This window comes from Hevea brasiliensis, chromosome 18 (genome assembly GCF_030052815.1).
Source record: "Hevea brasiliensis isolate MT/VB/25A 57/8 chromosome 18, ASM3005281v1, whole genome shotgun sequence".
NCBI classification, from domain to species: domain Eukaryota; kingdom Viridiplantae; phylum Streptophyta; class Magnoliopsida; order Malpighiales; family Euphorbiaceae; genus Hevea; species Hevea brasiliensis.
In genome coordinates, this window is record NC_079510.1 from 50,846,782 (window position 1) to 50,866,754 (window position 19,973).

A 19,973-nucleotide genomic window follows, 5' to 3' on the forward strand; every position below is an offset into this window, starting at 1 on the left:
CTTCTGGTATGAGAATGTGACAGGTTTATCACTAGAATTTGTAGTATTAACCAAAGGGTTAAAAGAATTTCATGAACATCAGTTCTGCCATAAATCTGAAGGAGGCATAACAATCTAAACCACTAATCTCAACTTGTTTAGCATAAAAGAGAAAAATCATTTAATAAGGAGAACAATTATACAAGCAAGAAGCTCACACCTCTCCGTAACGATTGCCATGAAGGAGATAAAGAAAAGAGAGAGAACCAGATCAACAGTGAGACCCCCAATTTCTGCCATGGAAAACTCAATTTGTTTTCCAGTTCCATACACAAAAGAGTCTCTTTGTTACTCTCCACCACTTCACTTGTAATACTAAATCCATCCTTAACCAACAAACTTTCCAAATCTTCATAACCATTTCTCCTCACCTCTTCTGAGTCCATCCTCCAGTGCAGAACCCATTCTTACAAGTCTTGACAGTGGTCCAAACAAGAAAAACAACAAACAAAATTGTGATAAGCCACTCTGGGAAAACTCTATTACAAATTAATCCAACACTAACTCCTAGTAACAAGAAGGGCTCTGATAGAAGTGCAATATCATAGTCAATCAAAGATTTATTTGGACTTACTTTATTTGGCCAGTTAGAGTTGGAGTATTAGATATACACACATAAGATTTTACATATTATTTCAAATAATGAATAAGTAAAAAGAAATAAAACAAATAGAACACAGAAACTTGTTTGAATCTAAATAACTCACTATGTACCAAAATAGAAAATTACAAGTCAATGTAAATCAAAAAGAAAATCACGTAGTTGAACTTTGAGTGATAGAATGGTACCATTGTCTCCCTCGCACCAAAATTTTCTATTCACTCATATTATTCCTCAGTTCTATGGAAAAATAGTCTAGTAGAGATGGTCTATACTATTCTTTTTTCCCTTAATCTTTATCGAGGGTATAAATCTGTAATCGACAATCCATTTCTAGACAATGGGAGAGTTTCAATTTTCGACTGGGAGGATTGTGTGATCCTAGAGTTATGACTAACTGAAGATGTCATATCTGATACACTGTTGCTGTGCATAAAAAATGCTGGTTCTGAGGGCACTGGTAGAGTAAGAGAGTAGCTATTTAGCATGAGAACAACTGAAGCCATGGTTGGCCTATCAACCACATTCTCTTGCACACATAGCAACCCAATGTGGATGCATCTCATCATTTCTGAACTTGAACCATTCCTCAAACTAGGGTCTCTAAGATTTATGGATGTCCCTGCCTTCCAATTTCTCCAAGCCTGCAAAATTTACAGACGTGTATTGAAGATATTAAAGGGTAAATCGTTTTAGTTCTTTTTATTAAATGGCTCAAATAGTTATACTTACATAGCTCAATAGGTCCTCTATGCTCTCTTCATTGCGGAAACTATTGTTTTTTTGACCACTCACAATCTCCAAAAGTAGCACACCAAAACTAAATACATCTGATTTAACCGAAAATTGTCCATGCATTGCATATTCTGGAGCCATATAGCCACTGCATACCAGCAAAGGGCATATATAAGCCATTAAAGAAAAGATGATTCAGGGAAAAAAGGTGCTACAACTTGTTCAATACTCACTAGGTTCCCACAATTCTACTTGTATTGCCTTGAGTTTGATCCATTACAAACAATCTTGCCATGCCAAAATCTGAGATTTTAGGGTTCATATCAGCATCTAATAAAATATTACTAGCTTTGAGGTCACGATGAATGATTCGAAGCCGAGAATCTTCATGAAGATAGAGAAGCCCTCGAGCTATGCCACAGATAATCTTGTAACGTGTATCCCAATCTAATTCTTCACGATTTGTTGGATCTACATGTTGTAATCAATCATCATCATTCATACATAGTTAAAGACATCGAATATGCATTATTTGCATTTAGATGTTTTCATTTTCTGCATTAATTGCCTAGCCAAATAAATATAACATGTGTAAAGCGTTGAACAACTTGCAGAAATATGCAAAGCTTACCAAATATGAAATGGTCAAGGCTAGTGTTAGGCACAAACTCATAGATAAGAAGCCTTTCATAGCCTTCCAAGCAAAAACCAAGAAGCCTAACTAAATTTCGATGTTGAAGTTTGGCCACCAATAAGACTTCATTTTTAAATTCTAGATCTCCTTGTCCTGAATCCTTAGAAAGCCTTTTGACAGCTATTTTTTGTCCATTATATAGTGTACCCTGCAAAATCAATTAACATTTAAGTAATTTAGAAATTGATGATATTCTTAGTTTCTAGCTAATAGATTTTTACCAATTGGTAATTGATGTAACATTCAGTTATTACCTTGTAAACAGCACCAAATCCACCTTGTCCAAGCTTATTTTCCTCTGAAAAGTTATTTGTTGCAACTCTAACAGTTCCAAAATCTAATTGCAAAGAATCTGCACTTTCTATTTCATCTACGGCTTCGCAACATTAAGGAACAGTTTAGCAAAATATGCCAATGGAACATAATACACTTCTTAATAAATATTAGTTACACATTTAATAGCTTGCCAATTTACACTTACTTTCAACTTTTTCCTTTGGCTTTCGCATCCTCAAGAAAACACAAAAGCAGATGACTAATATCGCAACGCTAACAATTGGAACTACTATTATAATGATCGTTCGTGCTTTGTTGCTCTTCTTTCCTGCAGAATATTACACTAATTAAAGCATATTTAAGTTTAATGGTACTAGAAATATCTCAAGACTGAGTTCCAACCAAGCTAAACGAACCTTAAAAGAAAAATGAAAAAAAGCATGTTTAGTTACGTGCGCCTCGAATTTGTGAAACTAATTTACAGCCTACCTTTTATAAGTGGAGGAGGAGGAGATATTGGCGGTGATGGAGGTGGGGCGTTGGATGCAAGTACATAAAAGAGCCTGTTGTCAAACCTGACTTCACAGCTGGGTTTTATAATGCTGGCTCCTATCCTCCCCGCACAACAATTTGGAATTTCCTGAATAGCCCCAGCCAAGCACTCATCGCACTGCTGAGTAGATAAGTCAGGAGTGCATTGGGTAAGTGCAAATACCCTTTCAAATCCTGCACTTTCTTCTCCTGTCGCGAACTTTCGAATCGAATCCCCTGATGCAGTCGTGCTTCGAAGTCTACCCAACAAAGTTTGCAGTGCTTGAGTGTACTGGTTCACATCCGAGGCGTTGTTCAAGTTCCATACATAGAAAGTGGGTATTCCTTCTAACGCACCAAATATTGATCTGTTGGAGTATCGCAGTGTACAGAAATCATACACTCCAACTGCATCCTTCTGGTTAGGACAAACCTGTAAGATTTTGCGAGTAGAGTTACTGATGCAACCTCTGCAGTCATCCAACCCAACATCTCCTCTACAAAGTGCAATAGCATTTACTTGGTTGGGGGCTTGGCCAATGGAAAGATTGTAAAATCCGTAGTCAATTTCAGTGTTGGAGGCAAGGGAAGAAAGGACGCTGTCGAGGTTTCTCTGATAGGTGCTGTTTTCTGTGTAGTTACCTCTGTCGTTGTAACAGAACTGGTGCATAAAATCAGGCTGAGAAATGGTTGGGGAAACTAGTTGTGGAACAACATAAGAAAAGAGAAACAGCAATCTTGGAGAACCCATTGAGGCTTTGCAAACTCACCCTTAATTTCCTCCCTCAAATGGGTTTCCTTCATTTGTTTTTATTCATGGAGTTTTTACAAGCTCAAGTAATGGAAAATTTCAGCGTTGAATGTGTCATGGTCCTCAAGGATAGTGGAGAAAAAAAAAAAAAAATTGCGGCAGTCAATAAAAGGAATTGACGTTAAAGTTTGAAGATGGGGTAAACTTTCATCCGATTTACATTTACTTGCATGAATTAATTAACATCAAAACATTGAAAATGGCGTTCAAAAAATTCGGCAATATATTATGCCTAACAAGTATTAATATGGCCTTTGAGAACTTGTCAAAGCTTTCCAGAGAAGGCAAGGACTCGGGTAGAGGTAGAGGTAATCAAGGACAAGCGATCGACCATTTACCAGATCCAGCCGTCAATTTAATCAAAATGGGGAATTGATCAACAGTTATTCAAGGATCTAAACCGCGTTATGGGAAGACAAGGACCGGGAATCGCCGGTCACGAGCCTTCTCGTGGCTGGGCTATGTTTTAAAAAAATATTAGGCCATCTTGGTCCAAAACCTATTTAGAATTTTCAATGGATGGCTAATGGAACCAATGTTTGTGCGCAATTTTGCTTTTTATAATGTGAATGTTAGGATTTTTTTTTTATATAATTCTTATTTATTATGACTTCAATACAAAAATATATTATGAGATGTATCTATTAAATAAGTGATTTATGTATCTTTAATTCTAATAAATCGAATTTTGATAAAATTTTTTTATAAATATGATATCATAATCTAATTAATAAGAAATTGGCCTTATTTAGGAATATGCATTAAGTTTCAGTTTCATCAATAATATTGATTTAAGGGGTATGCATTATTTAGTTATAAATGAATAATTAAATCAATGAAATTCAAATATTTTGATAAGAAAAAGTTCTGTTTAATTTAATTTTCTGTTAATAATATTAAAAATTTTTGATTTTTGAATCAATTATCTTTGATTTGGTAACCGAACAAATCAAAATAATTAAATTTTTATTAATTAATTTATTAATTATAATTTTTTTAATATTATATTATTTATAATAAAAAATTATAAATATATTTTTATTAATATTTTATTAAATAATTAATAATATGAAATATATTTTTTATTTTTTAATTATAATCAACCGAATATTTTTAATTTCGATTAATTTTAATTTTTTTTCAATTTCAATTCAATTTGATTAATATTTTTAAAATTAATTAATAATTTAATTAATTAAAAATTTAATTCAATTGAGTTTGATTAACCAAATGCTCACCCCTAATAATAGTCTCCTTCCTCCAATAGTGGAGAAAAAATCTCACCTAAACTCAAACGTTCATATAATTAGATTGGCTTTAATATGATTACTAAGTTTTTCTTTTTTTTTTTTAATTAACGTGTATGAATTAATCTAAGAATTTAATTGTAATATTCAGTGCAATTTGTTCAAATAACTTATTAAATTCAAAATATTTAATTTTTTTAGGAAAAAAGATTTAATCTTTTTTGAAGCATCAAAATATTTAATTTAAAATCATAAATATAAATTATTTTAATAATTAAAACTTTATATTTATTTCATATCTCATTGACATACTTATAAAATATAAAATACTAAAATTTTACCTACTTAAATTTATAATATAATCTATACTGTTGTACTGTACTAAGTTAATACTGTTGTGTTTGTACTGTGTCCAATTATTTAGTCGAATCTATGTATAGATATTGTCACTATAACTTCAATGGTGACAATAAAGGCCAATGGAAAGTTAATAAAATTATATTGTTCAATTCCAGTATTATCTATTACCGACATTTAATAAAATTTGTACCAATAATGAGAATTAAGAAAGAAAATATTTTGAGTGGATAATAGATTAATATTGAAAATAAATTAAATATTTATATTAGTAGTATAAGTCAGAACAGCATTAAAATTAAAAATACAAAAAGAGTAACGTCTAAAGTTTCTAACAAGATCATTAAAAGGATCAGACTTATAAATAATTCCACTGTGTTGACTAAGCTTTTGTTAATGCAAATTATTCAAGCTTACGCTTTGATCCCAAATAGCCATTGAATGTCAAATACCCATTTTTCGAAAAAAAAAATGTCAAATGGCCATTTTAGGGATTATATAATCGAACAGGGAATACCAATAATGCCAATGTCATACTAGTTGATTTGGAAAATTTATACGAGCAAATGCAAATAATTAAGCATCTATCTATTCATTAAATAACGGTGTTGGTAAGCTTTAATTTATTAATATCATAATAATTTTTAATATCATAAAATCTTACATTTGATTCCCAAACTATATGAATAAGAAAGAAATTAATGCCACATTTGGAGATTGAATTGATGTAAGCAAGTGGGTACAGACTCACATCACTTACAAGAAACTTTTTTCTTCGCTACAAACTTAAAAATAAATTTCATTGTTCATTAACATTAATATATTTAATATTTTTCCAAAAAACAGTAAAAGAGCAACTGGTTAATTGATTATTGTTTATCATAAAGATGCAGTTTTATCCTAAAAAATATACAAAACGCAGCAAGAGACCATTAATTATTTTTGTTAATGGAAAAAAATATTGGGTTACAGAATCCAATAATGCTCTTTCTTTCATTGAAAATGGTTCATGCGAAGCAGGTTCTACGCATTGCTTAGTTTCTATTATAACGAGTTAATTAATTAGGACTACAATAAATAAAATAAATAAAAAAAAAGAACCACCCGAGGATATATATTAATATAATCAATAGCAGGCAGTATGTCTACCTCTTACTAAGCAGCAGCCTCTAGAATAAAAAAAGACGTATTACATCTTCTGATCAAACAAAACATGTAAAAGGATAATTGAAAAATTTTATCTGTTATTGTATTATCATAAAATAATTTTATTAGTTTAATTTATTATAGTAAATTTAAACTTTAATAGCATATCTCACGCGGGTTAAATACTTAAAACATATTATTAATATAAATTATCAATAAATATTCAATGATATATATAGATCTCATAATTAATAATATTTTTTACTAATTATTTAGTACTTTAACATAATGTAAAAAATTATATTAAATATTATTAATGCTTAAATTTATTGTAATGATTTAAAAATGATGTGCTAAATTAAGTTTAACTAAGAAAATTTTATTTGTAAAATATGATAAGTGAAAGAATTTTATTGATTAATTATATAAATAATGTGGTAGACCTTAGTAAACCTAAGAATTTCTCAAATATAAAATGGGTGTTGCCATGGGAAAGTAATAAGCCTTTCAAGGAAACCATAAGAGGAAGCTTTGTTTCTTTTCCAAAATTCAACTGCCAGTTCTTCTTCACTATCATGCAATGGATTCTATAAACTTCATTGCCCTTATTCTTTACATTCTTATATTATTCATCACTCTTGCCAGTGCTCAGCAGCTGTTTTGCTACGAAACAGGAAACTTCACAACCAACAGCACCTATGCCCAGAATCGTGGCCGCCTCCTCTCTGCTCTTGCTTCAAATATCACAGAAAATATTAGTTTCTACACTACCTCAGTTGGCCAAGGCAGCGATACTGTATACGGTCTTGTGCTTTGCAGGGTAGACTCTTCTTCAGAAGCTTGTTCCAACTGTGTCAATTATGGGATTCAAAATCTCATATCAAACTGTCCTAACCAGAAAGAAGCAATTTCATGGGGAGGGGGCACTGATGTTCCTCCCTGTATTATTCGGTATGCTAATCGCTATATTGTTGGAAGATTGGAGCTAGATCCTTCCAATTCTGGATACAACGTCGACAACCTGCCATCGAATATTGGACAGTTTGATGAAATCTGGAGCAGTTTGATGGAACGAGTTGGAACAAAAGCTTCCATGGGCTCATCAAAGATAAAGTTCGCAACTGGAGAAGCCAATTACACAACACTTCAAACCATATATGTAATGATGCAGTGTACACCTGATCTCTCCCAGAGTTATTGTAGTTATTGCCTGCAGCAAGCTGTGGGTGACTATAGAGCTTGTTGCCTTGGAAAGAGAGGAGGTTATGTTCTCAAACCAAGCTGCTGGTTCCGGTGGGATCTATACCCCTTCTACGAATCCACTGCTGCTGATGCTCCACAGGCATCTCTTCCACCTCCACCGACAACAACAGTTGCAAAAGGTAATATCTTGATGAAATTATTTCTCTTGCATTTTCGTGATATGTTCATCCTTAAAAATTAATCCATAGGTAACAGTAACTTTTGGCTTATAGCGGTACACAAGTCATCTCTACAACTATAAAATTTCGAATTTGAGTCATAGTTGGAGCTAAATAATAATAATAATAATAATAATAATAATAATAATAATAAAAGTATCATAGGTCTTTCTCCCATTTGAATGGAAGAATTGAGTACTGCACTGGATGCATTTTGTAGTAGCTATAAAATTTTGAGGAATATTTTGTGGAAACTATATATTAACTGAAGAAGCTTTTGACTTGACCAGGTAAAAGAGGTATTCAGTCTGGTACTGTCGTGATTACCGTTGTTCCTGCGGTCAGCTTTCTGTTGCTTGTTACATTCATGTACATCCTTTTCAGGAGAAGGAAACCAAGGCAGCGGAGGGAAAGTAAGTTAGCATTTATTATTTTAACCTTTGGTTGTTTTTACCAGCAGAGAGGCATTAATTTCCACATGCATTAACTTGTTCCTTTATGAAGATGTTTGTGAGGGAAATGATGAAAGTACTGCTGAATCCTTGCAATTCGACATTGAGGCTATAAGGGTAGCAACAAATAATTTCTCTGGTGATAATAAGCTTGGAGAAGGTGGATTTGGCACTGTTTATAAGGTAATTAAATATAAGTAAATCCAAAAATATTACCTCATTATTTCTTAAAAGTTGAACCAAAAATTTCTAATTCTTTCAATACCACTTATTATAATACAATATAATTACTTACTATTTTCTTCTTTTCAGGGTAGACTTCCTGATGGACCAGCTATCGCTGTGAAGAGGTGGTCAAGAAATTCTTCACAAGGAGAAGTTGAATTTAAAAATGAGGTCCTATTAGTGGCCATGCTTCAACACAGGAACTTGGTTAGGCTCCTAGGTTTCTGCTTGCAGGAAAGAGAAAAGCTTCTCATCTATGAGTTTGTTCCCAATTTAAGCCTTGACCATTACATATTTGGTATTAATTCCTGATATCTGCTTCAACCATACTAGTCTTATTTATTCCAATGAAAATCCAAAATGTCAGATGCACAAATATATGTACACTACACATTTTTATATTTCTATTTCTAATTAATTAGTACTCTTGGTTAATTAAACTCTAAAATTTTGTGAATCTACAGATTCAATTAGGCGATTGCTACTGGATTGGAACAAGAGATATAAAATCATAGAAGGCATAGCTCGAGGAATTCTTTACCTTCATCAAGATTCTCGAACACGGATTATTCATCGTGATCTCAAAGCTAGTAATATTCTATTAGATGAACAAATGAATCCTAAAATTTCTGATTTTGGAATAGCAAGATTGCTTCCATTGGATCAATCTCAAGATGCTACACGTAGAATTATGGGGACCTAGTAAGTATATAAGAATTAAACTAGCTGGAGCTCAAGTATTTAGCTCAAATATAATCGTAGGCATAATCATGAGCTTAATTATTGCTTATATTAACTATTGATTGTATATATTTAGTGGGTATATGCCTCCAGAGTATGCAATGCATGGGCGATTCTCTATGAAATCTGATGTATTTAGCTTTGGTGTGCTTGTTTTGGAAATAATGAGCGGTCAAAAGGTTAGCTGTTTCAGAAATGGAGAAGTGGATGAAAACCTCTTTACCTATGTGAGTAGTATTAATCTTGCAACTTTTTATAGCTATTTGTATCTTCTTATCCCATATGGTGTAGCTAGCTTACAAATTTTGAATCTAATTTTTGCAGGCGTGGAGAAGTTGGAATGAAGGAACGCCATTAAATCTGATAGATGCTATTCCATTAAGTGTTGGCTCAAGAAATGAAATGATAAGATGTATCCATGTTGGGTTACTATGTGTTCAAGAAGATGTGACAAGGAGACCTGCTATGGATTCGGTTATTCTCATGCTTAGCAGTCACTCTGTCTCCCTCCCACTACCCTCAAGACCTGCATATTTTATGCACAGTATCGTTGAGGAAGAGCCACAAGCATCACCACCTAATCCAGAAATGAATGCGGTAGATAAATCAAGAAACGAGGTTTCACTTAGCGAACAAGTTCCCCGATGATACTTGAAGATGATAAAGATCGTAACATATAATCATGTTTTGATTTTTAATTTCATCATAACACTGAATTTTTGGTGAATTTCAGCATTTTTCTGTCCTTGGCTTGAAACTGATTTATGTATATACAATCATTATAATCATTAATTATAATAATATGAAATTCACCACAATCAATAATTAAAATTAATTCATTATAAGTAAAACGGATTTACTTAAGAATTTTTTATTAATTACTTTATATCTGGGTCGAGTCTGGTCTCTTTAAATCAATAAACTGCCATGCCTCTAAAAGGCACCACCAATGGAGCCAATTAAACGTCAGACTTTACAGGGTTTAGGAACCACTTAAACGTCAACACCAATAATATTAGCAAGTTAAAAAGGGTAAAATTCCATAATTCTTCCAGACTGCATAAATTTTGTTTTTAATTTCTTATAAAAATATAGATACTCCCCATTATATGAATGATGAATCTCATATGATTATGAAATAAGATACATATACACCAAGTACACTTATACACCAAGTACACTTTATAATTCCTGTTTAAAAGGGAAAAGATAAAGTATCAACAGTTCACATAACCATACAAATTTTTATGAACGTTTTGTGAAGTCATTGCAAGAGTTTTTTTTTTTTCCCCCTTTGTTTTTATCTTGTAACATATTTGACCAATCAATTTTCTTTGTTTTTAAAGTCTGTACATGCATCATATAATTAAATCAGGCCTAATCGAATCTCAAAAATATAAATGTTATATATATTGGCACGAATTGGATATTAGAGATTGATTCAAAGTGACAGTTGTTTTATTTTCTGACTTTATCTTAGGCACGTTTTGTTTTTCTTCCTAAAATTCTGGTTGTTTGTTAGTAGTGGGAGCATTTTTTATTTAGTGCCAATTAATTCTGCTATTTTATTGTTTTCAGTTATTGTGTCAAGCCTATTTAAAGGCCACTTTGGTTCATGAATAAAATGTCTTTGTATGTCAAAGCTTTCTGCAGATTTGTGCCCACCATATGTTTGATGAAATTTCTCTTTGAGAACTAGTTATCTCTTTGCTGTCCTCACTTTATTGCTTGCTGTGATTACTTTATTTTGCAGCATTTGTGAGTTCTAGGGAGCCGTCTTACGTTCCTTTCACAACAGAAGTGGTATCAGAGCATCGTTCGATTGTAACCGGGCGTACGACTCATGGCATCTAACGGCAATGCAATGAATATTTCTCAACCATCAATTCCAATCTTCAAAGGTGAATGCTATGAATTCTGGAGCATCAAAATGAAGACATTGTTCAAGTCTCAAGATTTGTGGGACTTGGTTGAGAACGGGTATCCTGAACGAGATGAAGAGGCTAGACTTAAAGAAAACAAGAAAAGGGACTCCAAAGCACTGTTCTTCATCCAAAGAAGTGGATGAGTCAATTTTTTCAAAAATAGCGCAAAGAAATACCGCCAAAGAAGCATGGATGACCTTGCAGACGGCGTTCCAAGGTTCCTCAAAGGTAATCACAGTAAAACTCCAATCACTTCGCCGTGATTTTGAAACCTTGCAAATGAAAAGCAGAGAATCAGTGCAGGATTTTCTGTCTAGAGTATCTGTAATAGTTAATCAAATGAGGTCTTATGGAGAAGTAGTTACTGATGTGACTGTTGTTGCAAAAGTGTTGCGCAGTTTAACTCCAAAGTTTGATCATGTAGTGGCAGCTATTGAGGAGTCGAAAGACTTGGCTACTTACTCGTTTGATGAACTAATGGGATCTTTACAATCCCATGAGGCAAGGTTGAACAGGGCAAATGAAAAGAATGATGAAAAGGCTTTTCAAGTGATGGGGGAGTCATTTAAACAACAAGATGACTCAAGGAAGGCATTAACCAGAGGACGTGGTAGAGGAGGATATCGCGGCAGAGGTGGTGGCAGAGGTGGTAGAGGTAGAGGCAAAATTGGTGGACAAGATGAGCAAGGGCCAATAACAGAGAGGTAGAAAAATTACAAGAGCAATATCCAGTGCTATAATTGCAAGCAGTATGGGCATGTGAAGGCAGAATGCTGGAGGAAAGAAAAGCAAGCAAATTTTGCAGAAGATGAGGAAGAGCTCAAGCTATTTATGGCCTCTCAAGATGACAACAAAGCCTCAAGTGACATCTGGTTTCTGGACAGCGGGTGTTCCAATCATATGACTGGAATAAAATCTTTATTTAAGGAGCTTGACGAGTCATACAAACTGAAAGTGAGACTTGGTGATGACAAACAAGTGCAAGTTGAAGGCAAAGGCACGGTGGCAATAAGCAAAGGCCACGGTAATGTGAAGCTCCTTTACAATGTTTATTTTATTCCTTGTCTATCACAAAATTTGTTAAGTGTCGGACAACTTGTGTCGAGTGGATATTCAATTATGTTTGATGATGGCTCATGTGTGATTAGAGATAAAAAATCAGAATAGATTATTGTAGATGTTCACATGGCACCAAATAAGCTTTTTCCATTTGAAATTTCTAGTGTTGAAAAACATGCTCTTATTATCAATGAAAATAGAGAGTCTAGATTATGGCATTTACGGTATGGGCATTTGAATGTAAAGGGTCTGAAATTATTGAGTCAAAAGGAAATGGTTTTTGGGTTACCTAGAATTGAGTCATTAGATTTGTGTGAAGGGTGTGTATATGGGAAACAATGTAAAAAACCATTTCCTATAGGAAAGTCTAGAAGAGCATCTGAATGTCTTGAGCTTGTACATGCTGATTTATGCGGCCCCATGAAAACACAATCGTTGGGTGGGAGTCGTTATTTTCTATTGTTCACAGATGACTATAGTCGCATGAGCTTGGTTTACTTCTTGCAATTCAAATCAGAAACTTTTGACACTTTCAAGAAGTTCAAGGCACTTGTTGAGAAGCAAAGTGGAAAAAGCATAAAGGTCCTTCGCACCGATAGAGGAGGAGAGTTTGTGTCTCAAGAATTCAATCAATTTTGTGATGAACAAGGCCTGCACAGAGAACTAACAGCACCATATACACCGGAGCAAAACGGAGTGGCTGAGCGCAAAAATCGCACTGTTGTTGAAATGGCAAGAAGTTTGTTAAAGGCTAAGGGAATGCCTGATCATTTTTGGGCTGAAGGTGTTGCAGTTGCTGTATATTTGTTGAATTTGTCACCAACAAAGGCTGTCCAAAACCAAACACCGTATGAAGCATGGAGTGGAAGAAGGCCTTGGGTAAGCCACTTAAAAATATTTGGTTGTATTGCCTATTCATTGGTAGATTCACATAATCGCAGCAAACTTGATGAAAAATCTGTGAAATGTGTTTTTGTTGGTTATTGTACTCAATCCAAAGCATATAGGCTTTACAATCCTGTGAGTGGCAAGGTGATTGTTAGCAGGAATGTTGTGTTTGATGAAGAGGCAAGCTGGTGTTGGCAGGAGAAATCAGATGACATTCAGTTCAAGATTCCAGCAGAAAATGAAGGATCACCAACCATTAGACAGCAAGCAACCCCTCCAAACACTCCTAGTCCATTCTCATCAACCTCACCAAGCACTACTTCTTCAAGTTCCAGCAACAGTAGTGCATCTGAAGGTGAAACTCCTCCAAGAAAATTCAGATCATTGGCTGAAATTTATGAAGGCACACAAGCCTTGTTTGTAGCTGATCCAACAACATTTGAAGAAGCAGCAGAAAAAGAAGAATGGCGCAATGCAATGTTAGATGAGCTTGAAGCAATCCAGAAGAATGAAACATGGGAATTGGTAGATCTTCCTCAAGATAAGAAAGCCATTGGAGTTAAATGGGTCTTTAGAACAAAGTTTCATGCAGATGGCAGCATTCAAAAATACAAGGCACGACTCGTAGTGAAAGGCTATTCACAACAACAAGGTGTAGATTATGACGACACCTTCTCTCCGGTTGCACGGTTTGAAACGGTGAGAATTGTAATAGCCTTGGTTGCTCAATTAAATTGGCCCATCTACCAATTTGATGTTAAATCATGCTTCCTAAATGGGGAATTAGAAGAAGAGGTGTATGTTTCTCACCTGAAGGTTTTGTTGTTCGTGGAAAAGAAGACCAAGTCTACAAGTCGCGAAAGGCACTTTACGGATTGAAGCAGGCTCCACGGCATGGTACAAAAAATCGACTCTTATTTCCATCGATGGCTTTGAGAGAAGTAAGAATGAGCCCACTCTCTATACAAAAAGGCAAGGTAAAAATGATCTTCTAATTATTTGACTTTTTGTTGATGATATGATTTATATGGGCTCTTCTCCTTCTCTTATTGATGAATTCAAAGTCTGCATGAAAAAGAAGTTTGAGATGTCAGATTTGGGTGTGTTGCATTATTTTCTTGGGTTAGAGGTTAAGCAAGTTGAAGATGGTATTTTTGTGTCACAAAGGAAATATGCAACTAATTTACTTAAAAGATTCAGCATGTTAAACTGCAAAGTTGCACCACTCCTATGAACTTAAATGATAAGTTACAGTTGATGATGGGGTGAACAAGCCAATGCAAGTCACTTTAGAAGCTTGGTTGGTGGCTTGATTTACTTAACACTCACGGCGGACATTGCATTTTCGGTTGGTGTACTTTCCGTGTTCATGCATAATCCTTCAAAGCATCATCTTGGAGCAAAGAAAAGAATTACGCATTATGTATTGGAACCATTGATTATGGGCTGTGGTATGAAAAAGTATCATTTTTCAAGTTAAGTGGGTTCACTGACAGCGATTGGGCTGGATGCTTGGAAGATAGAAGGAGCACTTCAGGATTTGGGTCTGGTGCTATTTCTTGGAGTTCAAAGAAACAGAGCACGACAGCCTTGTCTTCATCAGAAGCGGAATACGCAGCGGCAACATCGTCAGCATGTCAAGGAGTATGGCTAAGGAGAATTCTTGCTGATCTCTGTCAAGAACAATCTAGAGCAACTGAAATTTTTTGTGACAATCAAGCAGCAATTGCCATGACAAAAAATCCAGTGTACCATGGAAGAACAAAGCATGTGGACATTCGTGTTCATTTTATTAGAGATCTTGTGGCAGATGGAGAAATCAAATTACAGTATTGTAGCACAAATGAACAAGTTGCTGATATCTTCACAAAATCACTTCCACGGGACAAGCATGTCTACTTTAGAAATCAGCTTGGAGTTTGCAACTTTGAATTAAGGGGGAGTATTAGAGATTGATTCAAAGTGACAGTTGTTTTATTTTCTGACTTTGTCTTAGGCGCGTTTTGTTTTTCTTCCTAAAATTCTGGTTGTTTGTTAGTAGTGGGAGCATTTTTGATTTAGTGCCAATTAATTCTGTTATTTTATTGTTTTCAGTTATTGTGTCAAGCCTATTTAAAGGCCACTTTAGTTCATGAATAAAATGTATTTGTATGTCAAAGCTTTCTGCAGATTTGTGCCCACCATATATTTGATGAAATTTCTCTTTGAGAACTAGTTATCTCTTTGCTGTCCTCACTTTATTACTTGCTGTGATTACTTTATTTTGCAGCATTTGTGAGTTCTAGGGAGCCGTCTTACGTTCCTTTCACAACATTGGATGCACAGATTTCCATTTATTTGTTTCTTTCTCTTTTTTTTCATCAAAATTCTAAAATTCTGAAAAAGATTTTGGAGATCCTTTATTCCAGAAATCTTAGTACATGCCTTGACATAGCAAAGTTTCCAAGTTGATGGGTGTTTACGGGTAACACCAATTATTAACACATCATATAGCTTATTTTTCTGGAGAAATCTCATTTTGTGACTACCGAGGATATACTCCAGTAATTGATGCTTCATCGACAGACAATTGCGCTGACTTGCTAGCAGATTGATCTGACTCTAACCCTTTCAATGTGTTGTTCTGCCCTGATCTAGTCCAGGAACAAAATGCAGGTTTTTGAGGTGCTTGTAGAGTAACAGAATAAGTGCTGAGCATGAGAACTACTGTTGCCATTGTTGGTCTATCAGCTGGATCTTCCTGAACACATAACAACCCTATTTGTGTGCATCTCAAGAATTCATTTGTTGAACATGAACCTTTCAAAGTTGGATCTAACACTTCCGAAGGTGTCTCATTTCTCCAATGATTCCAAACCTGCAAAAGTTCCAAGTAATTATGTTCCATGTAGTTTCAGCTATAATTAGGATTATGCATCTCCTGTTGATGATGAGGAGACATTGGATACAAGTTATGAGAGGAAAACTCTACACTTACATAGCTCACAAGGTCTTCAGCACCATCTGTTTGACAGAAAGAACTATTCTTCCTTCCACTTATAATTTCTAGAACCAAGACACCGAAGCTGTACATATCAGACTTGACCGAGAACTGTCCATGCATTGCATATTCGGGAGCCATATATCCACTGGAAGGGAAACCAGTAACAAATACACAACAAAATTTCTTTAATTAACCTTGCAAGAACTATCCAAACTCAGCAGTTTTCCTTAATGTCACAGTAAACAGAGCATCTCTGATAACACATAAAATTAAAGCACACGTTTATGATCTGTAGAAGCTAACCTTGAATTCTCTAGATTGAAGTATGAAAACACAAGCGTGGGTATGATCCTTTCTTTCTTTTCATTTCTATATTTTGGTTCAACAATTAGTTAATTCTACTTGTACTTGTCCCAACAATTAGTAATCAGATCAAATATGAAAACTGCAAACTTATTATTTTCTAATAATTAGCCCAGTCCAAGGGCAGATTCTGGTCCGTAGAACGGAGGGTTAGAGACAGGACAGCAGGGTTCCTTCTAGTTTCAGTTTGGGTTCAATACGGTTTGAGTCAATCTAACAACTTAAATTTTGTAAAAACATTAATTTGAACCATATCGATTTGGACCTGTGGAGCTTCAATCCGGTTCCAGTTTCGAACCAGACGGTCGCCAAGTTGGCCAAAATTAGCACGTGTGCATTTGCTTTTCTTCATTTTTTAAATACAGTTTATGCAATACAGAGATAAGTACGAAACTTACAATGTCCCAATGACTCTATCTGTTTTGTCTTGGCTTTGATCAACACCAAAAATCCTTGCCATGCCAAAATCTGATATTTTGGGGTTCATTTCCTCATCTAGCAGAACATTATTAGCTTTGAGATCACGGTGTATGACTTTAAGTCTAGAATCCTCATGAAGATATTGAATCCCTCGAGCTATTCCTTCAATTATCTTGTAACGTCTTAACCAATCCAACTTTCTTTGTTTTTCAGAGTCTGTGCGTGCACCATATAACAATCAAGTTAGGCTTGGAATGTCAAATATATATCAAAATTACTGACCTAACAGTCTTTTTTTCACTTCTCTTTTGGTAATTAATATTGAAGGCGTTCATTTTTTGTAATCAATAGCACTATGTTTGCCAAGAGAGGCCATACCAAATATAAAGTAGTCAAGGCTCTTGTTGGGGAAAAATTCATAAATGAGTATCTTCTCTTCCCCTTCAAAGCAAAATCCTAATAGCCTTACTAGATTTCTGTGTTGAAGCTTAGCTAAAGTAGCAGCCTCATTCTTAAATTCCTTTGCACCCTGTCCGGAGCTTGTTATTGATAATCTCTTCACAGCGATCTCTTGTCCATTGGGCAGTATACCCTGTGAATGTCCTTTAAATTATAGTTTGAATTACAACAGAACTATCAAAATTCCCAAATGGCACAAAATTCCAAATATTTCAATCAATCCTGGTTTGACATATACATCCACAACAATCAAACAATTATACTAGTTTCTTGATTACCTTATAAACCTTTCCATATCCACCTTCACCTAACTTGTTATCAGCACAGAAGTTGTTTGTTGCAGTTTCAATGGTGGCCAAGTCCAATTGCAGGGGCTGTGAGGTTGTAATTTCATTCCCACCTACACAACCAAGAAATATATTTTATATATTAAAATCGTTTATTTTACTCATAAGAACACAAAGATTGCTTACAATTTTCAAGTAATTTCAATTTTGTTTACCGCTTTTATCTGGCACTCCAGCATACTTGAGGCTTCCCTTTCTGGTTCTAGTTAGATAACAGATGCCTATGGCAAAAAGCATCACAGAGACTACGATTGGAAGAACGATGGCAATAATAATTACAGTTGAGACTTGCCTTTTGCCTACAGAGAAAGGAAAGGGGAAAACTTCATTAGAAAATGAACAGTATAATAATTCAAGATGGGAATAGCCTCTGAAATATTGCGTATACGTTTAGTCTTTTTCTATGTTTGGAGTTAAGTTCAATGGTTCTAACTTACCCTTCCGCCCTGGTGAAGGGGATGGCAGAAGCATCGATGGCGGTGGAGCTACAGCCCTGTAAAATGGGTATAGCTCGTACCTAACATTACAGCTTGGAAATATAACCCTTCCTCCTTGCTTCCCGTTGCAGCAACCCGGAAGGTAATCCACGGCCGCCTGAAGACATTCAGTGCAACTACCCACAGATAAATCCTGCGTGCACTGTGCAAGGGTGTACAGCTTTTGGAAACTTGAGAAATTAGCTTCCGCTGTAGCAAACCTCTTTCCAGAGGGATCATTCGCGGCTTGTGCAGTAACATTATCCATCGTTTTCCCCAGCAAGTCCATGAATCGCCCGGGCTCTGAAACTTGCTGCGTATTCAACAGCTGTAAATCGGGCTCTCTTTGCACCGAAGAAAAGAAATATTGGTTCGAGTAACGCAGCATACACTCATCGTAAGTGATTAAAGCGACGTTCTCTCGTGGGCAACGTTGAACTATCTCTTTAGCAGCGGTTGTGACGCATTCTTGACAGATGTCCTTGGTGTCATCACCACGGCAGAGGAAGAGGCCGTACACGATCTCTGTAGAGCCATGATCACCAACGGTGAGGTTGTAAAATCCATTGTCGCGGGTAGCATTAGAAGAGAAAGAAGAAAGGAGGGAATTGAGATTATGGTGGTAAGTCCCATTCGGAGTGAAAGTAGTTGTGTTCGGACAGTTGTAATACAAGAACGTTACTGCTGCTTCGCCGGTGACGCTAAGCAAGCTAAGCACAAAGGAAAACACAAAGGTTTTGGAAATGTTCATTGCAGAAATGATAATAATAATTAAATTCTGGAGATAAGATTTAAAACTTGAAGGAGCAGACCTGAGTCAATTTGGTGGTCCTTCAGGTAAGTGATCTCTATTAAAATTCCACAGATTTAGACCTGATTAGAGGTCGGATTAGAATCGAATAAGTTAAAATATATCACAATCGGTCAATTCCATAATTAATTTGAACTGTGACTAAACAAGCCCAAAATAGACAAATTTAATTTCGAGCGAAAATTAAATTTTTTTTATTAAAAAAACAAAAAAAATTAGAGAAATGGACCGTTAAATTGGATAAAACCAAATAAAATCAAATTAAATGAAAACAAAAATTGTGGGAACACTTCAAATGTCCATTCAGATTTATGGTCCGGATGCACCAAAGTCAGAGATTCCAAATTGATTTCAAACAAAAAATGGCCCGGCCTACACGGCGTGTATGAGGTACAAAGGTTTGTTGACCAAATGGGTGGACTTGGATATTTCTTCTGTTCTGCGTCCTTTTCCATAGACTAATAGAAAGCCAAGGTTTATGGAAATGTAAAGTCGTATAAATTATGATAGATTTGACAGTTTAGACACAGAATCAAGTGATGTAAACAGTAAATTATTATTTAGATTTGTCTGCTTATTTCTAATTTTTTATTTAAATATATTTTTTAATTTATAAATTAAATTAAAAATAAATAATTAATTATTTAATAAAATTATTTAAAAATAATTTTTAAATAATTTAAAGATTTGATTAAAATATACTTAAAATAATTTTATTTACTAAAATTACCAATAAGGATATGAAATTAGAAATTATAATTGTTAAAATTAGCATAATGTTCATATTTTTTTTTAAATTATTAGAGTAATATAGTTTTTTATTTCATTAAAAAATAATTTTAGAATAAGTTATAAGTAAAATATTTTAATTTCTGATTTTTCACTTATTTTAAATAATTTTTTTAACTTATAAATCAAAACCAAACACTAATTTACTTTAACTTTCTACTTATAAATAGATTTAAT

At 34.6% G+C, this 19,973-nt stretch overlaps 3 protein-coding genes across 3 annotated transcripts; 1 reads left to right on the forward strand and 2 right to left on the reverse strand.

The window, feature by feature from the left end:
- Nucleotides 1–115: 115 nt before the first annotated feature.
- Nucleotides 116–3,729, reverse strand: LOC110654955 (cysteine-rich receptor-like protein kinase 44). Its single transcript, XM_058140406.1, has 7 exons — nucleotides 2,835–3,729; nucleotides 2,551–2,673; nucleotides 2,324–2,445; nucleotides 2,007–2,217; nucleotides 1,609–1,846; nucleotides 1,373–1,523; nucleotides 116–1,284 (listed from the first exon to the last, which is right to left on the reverse strand). The coding sequence occupies exons 1-7, from the start codon at nucleotides 3,625–3,627 to the stop codon at nucleotides 937–939; spliced, it is 1,986 nt and encodes a 661-aa protein (XP_057996389.1). The 5' UTR covers nucleotides 3,628–3,729; the 3' UTR covers nucleotides 116–936.
- A 3,183-nt stretch (nucleotides 3,730–6,912) lies between these two features.
- On the forward strand, nucleotides 6,913–10,083 carry LOC110649895 (cysteine-rich receptor-like protein kinase 44). The gene is made up of 7 exons (XM_058140407.1): nucleotides 6,913–7,819; nucleotides 8,149–8,271; nucleotides 8,363–8,493; nucleotides 8,623–8,833; nucleotides 9,000–9,237; nucleotides 9,353–9,503; nucleotides 9,601–10,083. Exons 1-7 carry the CDS (start codon nucleotides 7,018–7,020, stop codon nucleotides 9,922–9,924), a joined length of 1,980 nt encoding a protein of 659 aa, XP_057996390.1. The 5' UTR covers nucleotides 6,913–7,017; the 3' UTR covers nucleotides 9,925–10,083.
- Nucleotides 10,084–15,522: 5,439 nt separating this feature from the next.
- On the reverse strand, nucleotides 15,523–19,021 carry LOC110649889 (cysteine-rich receptor-like protein kinase 25). Its single transcript, XM_021804632.2, has 7 exons — nucleotides 18,158–19,021; nucleotides 17,876–18,019; nucleotides 17,652–17,773; nucleotides 17,293–17,506; nucleotides 16,893–17,130; nucleotides 16,126–16,276; nucleotides 15,523–16,005 (listed from the first exon to the last, which is right to left on the reverse strand). The coding sequence occupies exons 1-7, from the start codon at nucleotides 18,945–18,947 to the stop codon at nucleotides 15,673–15,675; spliced, it is 1,992 nt and encodes a 663-aa protein (XP_021660324.2). The 5' UTR covers nucleotides 18,948–19,021; the 3' UTR covers nucleotides 15,523–15,672.
- Nucleotides 19,022–19,973: the final 952 nt, after the last annotated feature.